The 15,482-nt window shown below is 48.5% G+C and overlaps 4 protein-coding genes across 4 annotated transcripts, besides 1 other annotated feature; all 4 read left to right on the forward strand.

Annotated features, from left to right (window-relative positions):
• Nucleotides 1–15,482: part of a sequence feature (contig 1.47 3364..137873(-1)) that runs on past the window's edge.
• ANIA_02712 (exonuclease/endonuclease/phosphatase family protein) lies at nt 41–1,765 on the forward strand (the record flags this gene model as incomplete). Its single annotated transcript, XM_655224.1, has 4 exons — nt 41–199; nt 245–460; nt 492–864; nt 1,152–1,765. 4 exons carry the CDS (start codon nt 41–43, stop codon nt 1,763–1,765), a joined length of 1,362 nt encoding a protein of 453 aa, XP_660316.1.
• On the forward strand, nt 2,286–4,502 carry ANIA_02711 (uncharacterized protein; the record flags this gene model as incomplete). The annotated part of the gene is made up of 2 exons (XM_655223.1): nt 2,286–2,811; nt 3,028–4,502. The coding sequence occupies 2 exons, from the start codon at nt 2,286–2,288 to the stop codon at nt 4,500–4,502; spliced, it is 2,001 nt and encodes a 666-aa protein (XP_660315.1).
• ANIA_02710 (uncharacterized protein) lies at nt 7,919–8,672 on the forward strand (the record flags this gene model as incomplete). The annotated part of the gene is made up of 4 exons (XM_655222.1): nt 7,919–8,103; nt 8,157–8,318; nt 8,381–8,508; nt 8,572–8,672. 4 exons carry the CDS (start codon nt 7,919–7,921, stop codon nt 8,670–8,672), a joined length of 576 nt encoding a protein of 191 aa, XP_660314.1.
• ANIA_02709 (protein eglE) lies at nt 10,494–11,715 on the forward strand (the record flags this gene model as incomplete). The annotated part of the gene is made up of 4 exons (XM_655221.1): nt 10,494–10,953; nt 11,122–11,178; nt 11,237–11,359; nt 11,414–11,715. 4 exons carry the CDS (start codon nt 10,494–10,496, stop codon nt 11,713–11,715), a joined length of 942 nt encoding a protein of 313 aa, XP_660313.1.

A 15,482-nucleotide genomic window follows, 5' to 3' on the forward strand; every position in this document is an offset into this window, starting at 1 on the left:
TGGCCAGGGGAACTGGCAAACTATTGCCCCTGAACACCATATGCAAGCCAAGCAAACAGCACAACGAAGGCTGAAGCAGTCAAACAAGACTGACCACCGCATCTTCCTCCGCCTCCCGGCCTCCTCCAGCCTCCGAGCTATTGGACCACATGGCATCCGGGTCACCCTTGCTGGGAAGGTTCCGGACGGGATCACACAGGTACAAGTAATATTAACCAGGTATGCAATCACTACAACAGAACAGGGCAAGGCTTTCCTACTATCAGAGAAGGCTGCAAGCCTAGCTGGGGATGGGTACTTTGAAATTCCAACAGAGTACCACCAGGTTATTGTCTCCCGGATCCCAAAACAACTCTGGTCCCTAGATGGATGGATAGATACAACAATTACAGACATTAGCATGGAAGCAGAGCGCATTACTGGCATTAAGCCTCTCATGGCCAAGCTCTCAAAACACCCAGTAGAGAGGGACTCTATCACAGCAGTCATAGCCTTTCCAAAAAAGCTACAACACCCCCTGCAACTCTTTGGCTTGTCTGGCCTATCAAGGCCCACTCGCCCCAAGCAAAGGCCTTTGCAATGCACCCGATGCTACCGCTTCCACGATACAAGGGCCTGCCGCTCTAGTGACCGATGCATCTCCTGCGGATCCTCAAAACAAGATCATAACTGCCATGTACAGTGTATCAACTGCTGCGGCCCACATGCAGCAGACTTCCCAAAATGCCCAGCCAGACCCCATGTCCAGAGGAACATTATTACCCGCCTCTCGAAAGGATGCTCTAGCTGCTATCCGCAAGGCTGGCCGGCTTGCCTTCCAACAGGAACAGAAGAAAGCTGAAAGTTCTAAACAACAAGCAGACAGTACCCAAACTACAAGCCAGCCTACAAGACAGCTCACCCAGGAGCTCTTAAACCAAACCCTGCCCTCCCCTGAACTATGAAAATTCTACAAGCCAATATAGGAAGGGGGGGCGCTGCACATGACCTGCTACTCTCCTTTGAAGCAGATATCATCCTTGTCCAAGAACCTTGGACAAATACAGCAAAACACCTAACCAAGACCCACCCACAATATCAGCTGTTCAGTCCCCCAACCCAATGGACTGCCAGGCCCAGAACTCTAACATATATATGAAGGGATCTCCCAGCCCATTCCCTCCCGGAACCTATCTCTCCGGATATCACCACAATCTACACGGCAGGCCTTACTATTATCAATGTTTATCGGCCCCCTAATAACCCAGTTGCCCCTGCTGGTGCTGGCTCAACACCCTCTACACTTTCCACACTCCTAGGATATACCCCACCAGAGAACACCATCCTAGCAGGAGACTTCAATACCCGGCACCCATTCTGGCAGCCAGATACTGAGTCTCATACTGTCACACCTGGCGCAACAGGACTATTAGACTGGCTTGATGCCCACGAGCTGGAACTTCGCCTCGAGCCAGGCACCCCTACCCGTGGACCAAATACCCTAGACCTAGTCTTCTCTAACATACCACTAAGGGCCCTAGTGGAAGACCATCTAAAGACTCCAAGCGACCATGCAACAATTGGAATAATACTGGAGCAAGACGAGCCTTCTCCTATTCACAAGCTTGGCTCTACCAACTGGGAGAAAGCCAGAACCCTGGCAAGCCCGCCTGACCCAACCCTACCAATTAACCTACTAGCCGAGCAACTGGTCCAGATATCCCAGCTAGCAATTCAAGGCGCATCAAGATACAATACTTGCAGACTCCCCAGGACCCCATGGTAGACTCCAGAACTAACAGACATACTACACCAAACAAGATATCAACAAAACCCTGACTATAAACAACTCCGGAAGGCCATCGTACGGGCAAAGGCTGAATACTGGAAGCAGCAGATCGAACAAGCCACAGCACCTACAGACGCATTCAAACTTGCTAAATGGATTAGACATCCAGACCAGCTTGCTGCCCCTCCCCTGAATGTACAAGGGGCTCAGGTCTCTACCCCGCAGGGCAAAGCAAATGCCTTCCTCAGTCACCTCCTAGAGAAGGGGGCCCTGCTTCCAAATCAAACAGAAGAGGGACCCCCAAACAAGCCCCTGGGCCCAGTACACCTGCCAACAAAAGAACACTGCTGGGCCGCTCTCTGTGCCCCACCCCTGTCTGCCCCCGGGGAGGACGGACTTGCCACCACTGCTTAGAGGGAGCTTTGGCCTGTCCTAGGAGACACAATCACACAACTATACTACAGGTGTATAGAGGAAGGCTGCTTTCCACTAAGCCTGAAGTCAGCAAAGAATAATAATGTTACCAAAACCAGGAAAGAGGGACTATACCCAACTCAACACTTGGCGGCCAATTAGCCTCCTCTCTACCCTAGGAAAAGGCCTCGAGCGCCTTCTAGCACAGCAGATGGCTGTAAGAGCAATTCAGGCAGACCTGCTAGCCCCCTGCCACTTTGGGGCCTTGCCAGGATGGTCTGCCATTGACCTGGTCCAGGTCCTTGTACACAGGGTAGAGGAGGCCTTTCAACAGGGAAAGGATGCTTCATTACTCCTACTAGATATGAAAGGGGCATTTGATGCTGTCATACACCAACGGCTCCTTTCTCACCTACGCCTGCAAGGATGGCATAAAGGCTTACTCCAGCTACTTGAGGACTGGCTTACTGGCCGTTCTGTATCTGTTCATATCAAAGAAAGCACCGCTACAGCACCAATCAAAGGTGGACTCCCCCAGGGATCCCCCCTATCCCCAATACTCTTCCTACTATATGCAGCAAGAATAGTCTCTACCCTAGAGAGCTCCTTCTGCTATGCAGATGACATAGGTATATTACTAACTGGGAATACCCTGGAAGAGAGCTCACAACAACTGGTAGAGGCCTATAAGCAAATTACTGTCCTAGGGACAGAGACAGGCCTCCCTTTCTCAATAGAGAAAACAGAGATACAACACTTCTCTAAAAAGCAGCAGCAGCATTTCCCTATAGTCACTCTACCTGGTATAGGGGAGATTACACCATCCCTATATACACGTTGGTTAGGAGTTCTTCTGGATACAAAGCTTACTTTTAAAGCCCACATTAACTGGGTCTTTAGCCGCGGGAAACAACTCGCCCAGCACCTAAAGAGACTTAGCAATACCCAGCGTGGCTGTCCAGTGGCCTCCATGCGCGCAGCAGTTATACAGTATGTTCTCCCAACAGCTCTGTACGGGGCAGAAGTCTTCTATACAGGAAAAAGACAACAATGGGTTGTTAACTCCCTGCTCTCTCTCTTCCGTACAGCAGCCCTGGCTATTATCCCAGCCTACAAGACCACCCCTACTGCAGCTCTGCTCCGCGAAGCAGACCTACCAGACCCAGAGGCTCTATTCAACAGCATCCTCCAAAGGGCAGTAGTGAGATACATGAGCCTTGATATTAAACACCCAATTGCCCAAATAGCTGCAGAGGCCACCACAAGCAGGCCCAAGACCAGGCTTAAAAGGATCCTCCAGCTCCTCCTTAGCCCCCTGCCAGAGCGCACCATAATAGGGCTGCCTCTCCCTCCCCTACGCATGCTTCCAACAGACAACAAAGACTATAGCCCCGCCCCATTACAGATATCAGTATACTCAGACGGCTCGCGAACTGGCCAAGGGGCAGGATATGGCTATGCAATCTACTTTGGCCCTATCCTGGTGACCAAGGGACATGGCCCCGCGGGCCCCAGGACAGAGGTCTATGATGCAGAAATCATGGGCGCTGTAGAAGGCCTACGCGCAGCCCTGGGACAACCATGTGTAGGTTACTCTACCCAGCTAGTTATCCTCCTAGACAACCTAGCAGCAGCCTCCCTGCTAGCAAGCTATAGGCCAACTCCGCATAGGCATGGACTGTCAGAGTCCTTCGGCCAGCTTGCTACCCAGTGGTTGGAAGCTCCCTCAATCCTAACCAGGCCACGGAAGCCCCTTCAAGTCCGCTGGATCCCAGGCCATTCTGGGATTGCTGGGAACGAGCTGGCAGACAAGCTTGCAAAGCTTGGGTCCTCTATATACAGCCCTAACATCCCCCCATCCCCTGCATACCTACGACGGGAGGCAAAACAGTGGCTTCGTACAGAGGCATATACAGCATATGCTAGTAAGGCACCCCAAGCCTACAAGACCCTGGATATCAGACCCCATACAAAGGAAAGCCGCACCCGCGAGCACAAGCTTCCCCGTTGGGTACTTGGCCGACTCGTCGCCGCCCGTACAGGCCACGGAGACTTTACGGCATACCACCAGCGCTTCAACCACTCAGACTACCTGGAGAGCTGCTCTTGTGGCAAGACCAAGACCCCAGTACACTTCTTCTTCTGCCCATACACCAGAAAGCGCTGGAAAGATAGATGGAGATGCATAAGGGACGGCCCGTCAAAAACAATAGACTGGCTCTTAAGTACAGCTGCCGGGGCTGAAGAATTCAGCCGCATCGTGCAAGAATCATCCTTCTTCAAGGATATATGCCCGAACTGGGCCCGCCGGAGCGCTTGATAGTGCGACAGTCCACACATCTACCTGGATAAAGGGTACGGCCCCTCCCCCCAATCTATAGGTAGTCAAAACGGGCATCTGCCCTCGAAGACCAGGCCAGGGTAGCGCCGGATGCTTCTTCCGCTCATTTCCAACATATATTGTCCATAGTTGCTGCTTCAAACCTGTATCTAGCTAGTTTTAGGGAGTTCTGTTTAGACAGCACGTCCAGATGCCCCCTGGGAGGCCGCAGATCACGTGGGCCCCGTGATCCGCCGAGTGACGTTAAATAATAAAACCAAACCAAACCAAACCAAAACCAAACCAAACCAAACCTAGCTTACCAGATAATGACTAAGCGAGCTGACCCCTAGGGGCAGGCGGTGCCATAGGACAGACAGTATGCCCCGACATTCTACGAAGCTATTGTGTGTCTAATTGTTGAGGTGGTTATGTACTCAATGTCTATAACGGACGATTGAATTGAAGGTCTTGATCTCCTAACTACGATCTGTATAGGCAATTTATACCTTTTCCAAGGCTTCAAAAAGAAGGTTTTCGCTTATGCAGGAGATATCCTTGTCATACAAACAGTATGAGTCACCAAACAGATATCCTTGCCATACAAACGGTGTAAAGCATCAAACAGATATGCAAGCGAACGTTGTGCTGAACATTGATTAGTAAGGAGGAACCTCCTCTGGTTGACATTTGTGGTTACTAGTGTTGTGACAGCCGGTAAGCTAGTCAGAACTTGGCTCTCCAAAGAGGGTTAGCACTCTTTGGCTGAGTAGTTCTTCATATGTTGGCTTTCGTGACGCGTGCGGTGTCTCCCAGGAACGAAATGTATTAATGTCGTAGTCACTTGAGTACTGTGTGTATAGGCGTTTTATAGTCTTCTAGTTGCCTCTTCTGGTCCAAGATAGGATTTCTAACGCTAGGTATGGCCGATATTGTAAGGGTGGTGGATAATGCTGAGTAAGGAGGTCTCTGGCCGTCAGCCATATCAGACTAGGACATGATGGCGGCGTTGTCTTTGTCAAATTCTACCAGTGCAACTGTACCTGCCTTTAGGAAAGACACAACGATACGTTAGGTTGGTTGCTTTAATAATATATCTGGCTCATCGTGTAAGGATGGCACCCGACCAAGACGTTGATAGTGGTAGTGGCATATATATAGAGGTAACCCCGCAAAAAAAGGCAAATATCCAATTGGCAAGGTAGCGGTTTGATGATCCTAGCGTATTCTAGATGGCCGGCGCCAATACATCTTTTGTGACTTTGGTATAGTATAGGTAATTTACCTCTAGTCATTCCCAATATATGGAGCTGGGATATAGAAGGGGGGTGACGCGAGCCTTCGCTGGGCCGGCAGTCACTGGACTCGGTGCAGGTCGGGAAAAGCGACGAAGTGGGAAAAACGTGGTGTAGATGTGTGTGAAGATGATATTTATGGAGTGGTAATATCTAGACGGACGTGTATAATGGTTAGGGCTTAAGGACGGTGAAAAATAGAACCTTATTCACCTGACTTTCCACTCTGGTTGGCATTGGGAGATTACTAGTGATTATTATTCAGAATCTGTGTCATGAATCTCTCGAGAAACATGGCATGATTCTCCGTAATTCGTGAGACTATTGGTGACGATGTCGTATTATAGGCACGGCAAGCAGTCAGATTCTGCCGGTTGGCATACCATCCAGACTTATTGCCTCCGTATCTTCACAGGCATTTATGCTATCATAATAATTTCAGTTATGGATAAGTAAAGTAATGAACTTCACCATACCACTTGTAGAGCGAAGGCTACTTATCTCAGAATCTGCGTACAAATTCGTTTGCTATCCGCATCATCTCATCACATTTGACACCACTACTCACGGGTGCCGTGGTTTCTATATCAAATCATTAATTGCAGCTCTATCCGGATACGCCATAAGATTGACCAGTATAGGATAGCCCTCCATCACGTCCCCAAGGGCCCGCTTCTGCTGACACAGCTTCCACAGCACCAAAATAGCGCGATGGGTAGGATGGATGCATCATCGGTGAGATAGGGGTCTAGAAAGAAAATAGTTTGGTGTGTCTATCTTTTATGTTGTGGTTCCCAATCGTCAGAACTCGAAGGTTTCGACAATCTTATGGCCAGCACGCGATTATCAATATGCGCTTGACCGGGGAGGCGATGAAGATGATCCGCGTCGGCAAAGACAGTATCGGCTGTTTCGCCTTCTCTATCCGCCTTGGTTGGTATTCTCTCCAAATGAACAGTATCCGCTGACTTTGTCACATCTTGTGACTTGTTCTTGCTAGGGTTGACACGCACCTACGGCTCGATCCAGCATCCACGTCAAATGGACAGACTCGCGGTGAACGTATGCTACTAAGTGACCGCGGCATATCAGGACTGATCCGGACAGGGCCATGGACCGTGCCTATTCCAGATTATTGCATTCAAGTTTCCTAGACATCTCCTCGACTTCAGAGTCGTTGGGGAGTAGTTGTGGCAGAAGCAGCGCGGTAAGGGTATGGAGCCGTGGTCAACGCCACAGCAGTAATCCCGTAAATATGACGTTCGGACGGAGAATATGCGGAAAGAAGGGACAATTTCGTCAAGGAGGCAAATCTTGGGGCTGCAGGATTGTCCGGCGACTGCCGGATTCTTGAGCGCCAATGAACAGTCAAATCAACCCAGCCTGCCTAAAATCTCTGCGCAATCAGAGGCAGATCTCTTCCAAAGGAGCTACGGCTTCGGAACTTGAATACTACACAATAATCACAAGGATAGGGTTGGGCATCCACTGTAGTTCTACGGTGTGATCCGCCATGCCACTTCGGATCTACAGTTTGCCTCATTTCGAGACAGATAATGACTGGTACCGGTATTATATACATAATACTACAGCAAGTGAAGAATGAACATACTATGGATGCATTTGCGGTGAAGATATCATCTATCGCATGTTGTGGTCTTGAATATCAGCTTCAAGTGGGTTCACCAAGTATCAGCAATAAGGACATGAGTTAAGATTTTAGTACTATATCGGCAGATCTTGCACTGGGGGCTAGAAAACGCAACCTGATTAAGTTCGATGCAATTAAATTAGCTGCTATTGTCGAGTCTGCAATTAATCAGTAGAGAGGGCGAGGCGGAAATCCGTGCCTATTCTAGTTAGCTGAGGCAGACTTCTCCATCCTCGGATATTGTTTCTATCCCCGCAACCGGGGAAGCTTTCATGATGAACGACTATGTAGTGCCAAGGATTGCATAAACTTTGTAAGTTATTTTGTCTAACTTGATCAAGATACCAGCGAATGTCTTCTGATGAGCTCCGTCTGGAAAAAGTTATAAAAGGGCCAACATCCCTCATTGCCAGTTCTTGACAGTAACCACCTGACACCGCGCGTCAACAATTCAGATTTAAGTCAACAGTATGAAAGGCCTCCAAATATTTGTCTCGTCTGTCCTCACCTTGGGAGCTCTGGCAGCCCCCACGACGGACATGACCAAGAGGGCAGACCGCGGTTCCTACACTGTGTCCGGACTCGGGCAGCGCAAGCAGGCTATTTTGAATGCGGGTGGAAACACCCTTGATCTTGCAATTGCCATGCTTGAGACGTAAGTTAGCATATATCCAACTCTACAGATTACAAGTTTTACAAGGGTCCTAGAGAGGGAATGACAACCGACTACACCTACGGTGATGGGAAGACCTATGATGCCGCCAATTTCGGTCTTTTCAAGCAGAACTGGGGCATGCTCCGTGTCTGTGCCACTAGGTATGGGTTGGCCGGTCAGTCTGAGGCTGACTGGAATAATGGCGCTATACTGAAGTATGAGTTTCCCGTTCCCAAACCCTGCAATTAAAGATCCCGCCTCTGATGTATGTGCCCAGTTCGAATGTCTATGCCGATGTCGCGTCCCGCTGGGACTGCCAGGGATACTACGGCGTCGACCTGTGGTTTGCAGGGCACCGCAATGGTGCAAGCGGATTGAGTAATCCGAATACGGATGATATTAACAGTAATTGACCCGTCTTTACTCGGTATGCTGTCTTATTCTCAGGTTACTGATGCCATCTCATAGACTATAAGAGTGCTGTCTACTGGATCCAGCAGCAGATCGACAGTAACTCCGTCTACAAGACCGATGACACGCGCTTTTGGGTTGATGTCCAGGCTATCTAAAGCTTGGGTGTAGTCGGAGAGAAGAGGGGGGCACAAACTTCGTTCAGTCGAATTTGGATGCATATGGCCTTGATTTTATTCAGAATTGTGCAGAGTTATTTAGTCACCGTAGCAGCGTTGAGAACTAAATCATGTCTTCCTCGATCGAGTTGGACGCTATTGTGCAGGGGACATCCACCACGTTCCGCAACACTTGGAAGCGACACCATTCAACTCTGTATACAAATACAGCAAAAATGGCTTATAAGTTTATGACAGCTGATACTAGTATACAGGCATTTATACAGTAGAATAGGCCAGTAGAGCATGTTCTAGCAAGGTAAGTGACTGGAGCAGAATCAATATATGAAGTATTTTTATCTTGTCAATCATCTGTTCTCTACACCAAAGCCTTATTATATTTCAGGTCTCACTTGCCCTGAAGCGGCTCCAGTAGAAAGAGATGGTACTATTCTGTAATATAGTATACGGCATTGACCCGGTGATCTGACAAGAACAAGGCTGCTAAATATTACAGGAGCCGTTAGAAAGAAGCCGCTAGAATGGAGTCTAGGAGATTACAAAAAGTGGGCAGGGCTGGCTAACATGAGATTCCAGTTTTCCTAGTTACGTCCAGCAGATAAGAGGATTGATACGACAAAAATACATCTTAATGCAAGTGGAAAGCATTATACTCGGCCCATTAACCCACAACCTCACCTCTTTCTTCAACTCCCGCAACCGGGCACCCGGTACGAACCACTAATCGCATCGAGCTATCAGATATAATAACAAGTATTGACACTGCTCAGCATACCCATAGTACCATAGATGACATCTGGCGCATGCACTCGGCGAGGGCCTAAAAGATCCCCGATGAAGTCTCAGAGACCTTGGTCAGCTAAGACCTTACAACTAGCCGCACTAGAAGCGGTTTAGGGTTGATGAAACCGGGACTGAAACGGAAGATGCCGCAATAGACCAGTTTTCCTCTTGGTGGGCGTTAAGAATCCTGGCGGGGAGTACTTAGGGTTCTGCCGTGCAACTACCCCTATAGAATTCTATAATAAAGTTTGGGACGTATACTCTTTGTATTGATACCTTTTTCGGGCCCGGGTATCGGAAGGTCAACGTCCCCGGGAGTGGCGGGAAAAATAGGGCTCATGACCACCGGTCACGGTCTGTTGCGCATAAAGATGAGATGCGGGCAGACGCACAGAAGCGTATTGCGGGACGTTGCTTCTCCTAAGCAGGCAATTTTCCTCAACACAGTCAGATGTCATCGAGTTGCAGCAAGATCGAAAATAATGCCTTCACCCGTTTTAGCGTTGACGTTGGCCTTCGTTAAACACGGATTTCCGCGTCGTATACCTCAAATAGGCAGTCTTGGCGCCAATATCTCCGGGTCTCCGAACCTTTAGGGCCATTTGTAGCTCGTCTACGACATTATCAAACGGTCTGCGGAGAAAGTCTGGGGGACATCCACTTTCAGGAATTGGAGCACAGCTCTTGGCGCGGCGTGGTCTGAGAAATATCTCCTAGGCCGTGCCGATCTTTCTCCCTTGGACCTGAATGGGTACATGCGCTACTTGCGACCCGGGTGTGGTGCTGTAATACGATTGAGGACAAACTATGTAATATCCCGTGAAATCCATCCTGAAACCAGGACAAGCTAACCCGGAAAAAATTAAGTTGCAAGGAAAGTTGCTTGATAGAAGAGGCAATCCTCTTGCAGATTGTTTGATCCAAGGGGGCTATAAAGCGATAGAGAATCAAGGTGGCTTTTGTAAGTCAGAAAACCATCGCCTTGACCAACAACCCAAAGAAACACCAAATAACACGATGAAGTACTCTCTGACCCTTCTTCCAACTATCGCATCTCTCGCTCTGGCAACTCCGGTTGCCAGACAATCGGGCTCAAATCCTTCAGTCGACGGGCTAAACTTTGTCATTGATGGCCAGACCGGCTACTTTGCCGGGACTAACGCGTACTGGCTCCCATTTCTTACTGATGACGCCGATGTCAACCTTGCCATGAGCCATTTGGCGGAATCGGGCCTCAAGCTCCTGCGTGTCTGGGGTTTTAACGATGTGAACACCGTCCCTGCTGATGGCACTGTCTACTTTCAGCTCCATGCGGACGGTGTTTCAACTATCAACACTGGAGGGTACGGCCTCCAGCGTCTGGATGCTGTTGTTACGGCGGCGGAAAATGAAGGGATCAAGTTAATCATCCCGTTGGTGAACAACTGGGATGATTACGGCGGAATGAATGCCTACGTTACGGCATATGGCGGCACCAGTAAGACAAGCTGGTATACTGATGCCAATATTCAGGCAGCATATCAGGCTTATATAGAGGCAGTGGTCTCCAGATATGTGGATTCAACTGCTATTCTGGCCTAGGAGCTTGGGAACGAGCCGCGCTGTGCGTCATGTGATACTTCTATTATCAACAAATGGGCGACAGAAACGAGTGCATTTATAAAGGCTATCGATTCTAATCATCTGGTGGCAATTGGTGATGGTACGTTCACTTGAAGTCTTGTGATTTGATTGTCGATGGTCCGCTAATCGTGTTCTAGAGGGAATGGGTCTTGATGGAGGCAGCGAGTACCCCTATACCACCACCGAAGGAAATGATTTTGCTCTGAATCTGGCTATTCCTGATATCGACTTTGGCACCTTGCATCTCTATACTACCGACTGTATGTTTCATTCTCCTGCTCTGCTTGTCTTGCGCTAATCAGAAATGACATTAGGGGGCGTGAGCGATAACTCCTGGGGAAACCAATGGGTCCAAGACCACGCCGCAATCTGCGATACTCTCGACAAGCCGTGCCTGTTTGAGGAATACGGAATCAAGAATAACCATTGTACCAACGATTTGGACTGGCAGGATACTTCTTTGGCCGCAACTGGGATGGCAGGTGATTTGTTCTGGCAGTTTGGCGACGATCTTAGCGGAGGCCAAACAGCTGATGACCAGTACACTGTATACTATGGCACCGATGACTGGACTTGTTTGGTGACAGACCATGTTGCCGAGATCAACGGAGCCTAGATTGGCCTGGAAATATACACTATTCTTGAGTTACGCAGGGAATAGGCAATGTTATGCACACATTTACCTCTGATGCATGCAGACCTTCCGGGTTGATAATACAGATACCAGCAATCAATCAAAAGTTAAGCAGAGAATTAGGATGCTCAAGGGCCACCTGAGCTTGGTTTGGTCAGTAGCCAGCAAATCATGCTCGCGCTGACGTTCTTCTGATAAATAAATTATTAATGGCTGAATATACAATGTTTCCCCGAGCTTGGTGTCTGAGCCTCCATCTCCTTAGACTTCCGGTTCGTCTCGCTCAGCTGCTGCGGCGTCTTTCACTCGCTTGGGCTGATCTAATTGCTTGGGGTGCTGTGGACATTTAACAAGCTTGTACAACATTTCTGAGCTTTGGCGCGATCTCCTAGCAAAACCAGTTCCTTCCTCTAACGATACAAATTATTCCTTGGCCTCATCAACCCCCCTTGTCGCTCATGCAACGGCAATTTCTTGTTCATGTAGACTGTAGACCTAACTCTGACGGCACTGATGGGTTTTTTGACGCGCCTTGAGGTAGTCTTTCCTTCCAGGTAAGCGGCTTTGCGAACTCGCGGCCGCAGACAAACCTTTGCTCATCTTTGATGTTTTCTTCTTGGAGCTTGATGTACCTGTAATCCTTTAAGTTGCGATGCGCAAATGCGCAGATGAGCTGTTTTCCGCAATGCCATGGTGAGTAGAAGCACTGGCCCATCATCAGAACAGATCCGACGGACGAGCCACTATGGGAATCATACGAGCCCGAGCCTCGTCACTTGTAAATACGGCAGGATACCACTCTGGCAAAAACATGTAGTATGTGCCGAATATGTGCAGTTTCGAAGGAAACATGGACAAGCCATTCTTTGCGCCCAACCCGAATAGTATTGACGGCAGGGCAGGAAGTCGTTCTATGTGAGGCGCTTTTCTTTCTGGAATTCCAAATATAGAAATGGAATAAAATGACAATCTCACAGTCTGACGCGGTAAATCAAACAGCTGCTGACAAGGAGAGCGATCCAAATCAAAGGTGTATTCAATAACCGCCCCTCAAAAATCAGAAGACCACAGTATAGTAAAGCCCACGTTTCGACTACGGATGGTCTTTGCCTCGCTAGAAGTAGACAGGCATGAAACCCGATTTCCTATCTTTGTCGGAAAGCGGCTAATACATGTGCTAGCCTAGTATTTCTCCTGGAACTTTGGAAAGCGTCTTTGTCTGTCCCCAGTATCATATAGAATGCAACTCCACTGGATGTATCTCTGCCATTGCTGGGAGTCTAATGTGTCAGCCGTACGATGCAGCACGGTGTATAGAGTTTGGAAGATCAGAATGCTCCTGGTGGATCTGGGAGATCTGGAAGATCTAGGAGATCTAGACTAGTCGAGAGTCTCGTCTTATTAGACGCGGAAAGGCGAGATATAGGACGGTCTGTTAGCGCAGTTGATAGTTTACCGGGTGACTCAGATTGCCCTCAATTGTCCTTCTAGGTGCGAGGCGAAAGAGCAGACCACGACGATATACAGTGCTCTAAAGCATCACAACTCTTGGTTACCTTTGTTAGCCTTGTCGAACTCTGCCTCACCTAAGAGCTCGTTTAGCGCTTTACGTGGTCAACGCCACGAATTCCTTTGAGGACTTGCTGTCCCAAACAGCATGCTGTGGAGAGCAGACAAAGGCTGGCAGTTAGTGCGCTTATTTAGCTATTCAACCAGCATTGACGGCCCTTGGTAATTAAGACCGAAACATAGCTGATATACATATACTAGTAGGTATACTATCCAGCTTATAACATCAATGATATGCACTATACTAGACAAATAAACTATACCTAAAGCATACTTATATCTAATCTTAGGCATCCCATACTTTGCACATACCTGCTCTGCAAACTTAAAAACGTCAAGTGAAGCACAGCAGCTGTAAAAAAACACGTCGAGTCTCAACTCCTCGAAATGCAATTGCGGAGCTCTGTATCAATTATATCATCAATTCCCTAACTCGTCACTGGGCGGCCCTTCTCTCGAGAGACTTCGAGAATCAACATCAGCATGCGAGCCAGCTTAGCAAGCAAATGCACGGTTGCTCATCCTGCACAATACACCCTTCGATCCTACAGAACGAAAACAGAACGGTCAACGGCCAAATTGGCATAAAATGGCATTACCGTCGCCTCATTTTTCCAAGGCTGGCAGCTGAAGGAGACTATTTCGATCATATTTCCAAGTCACACCCACTCTGCATTCACACCCTGGCCGCGTAACCTCAAGCGCTTCAGGGCTTTGCCTTCCTGAACGGATGGCTGGAAGTCGCTACTAAGGAGGAAGTGGTGCTGGAGGCGGCCCTTCAACTCTTGGACCAGTAAGCGATATATTAAACAGGGTAAATAGCACCCGTATATTTATAACTATATCTCCGTAAGACAGTCCCACCTCATCACACCTATCACGCCCTAGCACACTCTGAGTGATTGAATCAAACCATCTGTATGCAAATACTTACAGGGCCCTTCTGTCTTGTTACGCAGTACCTGGACATTCTCATGCTAGACCATGATTTCGATCCTCGCTGGAAGAAGACCTCTCTCGAAGAATGGTTCACTCCGTATCGGCCGCAGGACTACCAAGGACTCAACGAGGAATATTTGACGGTTCGGCCTCGTAGAGCTGAGGAAGACCAGAAGTCAAGTCCAAGACATGATGATGGTACCATTCAAGTTGGGGAAGCGAGCTGTCGAACAGTCATAGGCAGGTGACGCCAGAGAGTGCGCTTGCACGGAGTTGGAGCGGCCGCCCAGAGCGCTGCTGGCAATTATGCCATTGGTGTTTTGCTTTTCTGGACTTTTGGTCGGACCTCGATATTGTTAAACTCAGTGATGGCACAGAGGACATCACGGTTGCCATCTGGGTCTTTAGACTCGATCAATCCAGCTGTAGCACAGAAGGGGCTGTTAAGGTTGTCCAAACGCGGAGAAAATATAAACTCCTCCATCAATCCGCCTAGGCAGGACTTTTCGGTATCGAAAAGAATCATTTCAAAATCAAGCACATCGGCCGGTTCCACACCTGCCTCGGCAGCGATGAGCTCTACAATATGCGGGTGGTGGCGCTCTGTGATAGCTTTCAAGGGAGAGAATTCCGCATTCTCGCTCTCGGCAGCGGTATTGCTCTTGTCGCTTTAAGAATGAAGCGCTCAATGTCGCGGTAGCAGACTGGGTCTGGAAGATGGTTAGCCAGAACGTGTTTAGGAAGGTCGCTCTGAAAAGTCTGCTCGCGTTTGCGTTTGTCCAGTGATAACTTATGGCCAGTCGGGGAAGCTTTCTGAGAGATCGATACACCTGATCCTGTTACAGATGCATGAACATCAACATCAAGGGTGTCCCTCGTAGCCCTGGAAGCTCTCGCTCTGCGGGGAATATTTGATTCAGAGACTACCACTGATATCGACCGTAGATTTTAGGAACCAAGAACAACTAACTGTCGCATCTGTTCATAGATATTGCTAGTCAGACGGCACCGGCAAACAGGCCAAAGTTTTGGCAGAGTCGCTGCCAGTACTCATCATACAACTGAAGATGCTTCTCTCGTGAGGTCCTGTACATCCAATCTATTCTAGATTACGGCAAGCTAATAGCACCATCTGCTTTCGTACTTTCCTACGTAATTCTTAGACTATTTTAATTATATAATCAATATATATTCACAGTAGGAACTCTAGTTTTTATGAGATATTTATATCATTTGAGATA

Source organism: Aspergillus nidulans, chromosome VI, assembly GCF_000011425.1.
Source record: "Aspergillus nidulans FGSC A4 chromosome VI".
Classification (NCBI taxonomy): domain Eukaryota; kingdom Fungi; phylum Ascomycota; class Eurotiomycetes; order Eurotiales; family Aspergillaceae; genus Aspergillus; species Aspergillus nidulans.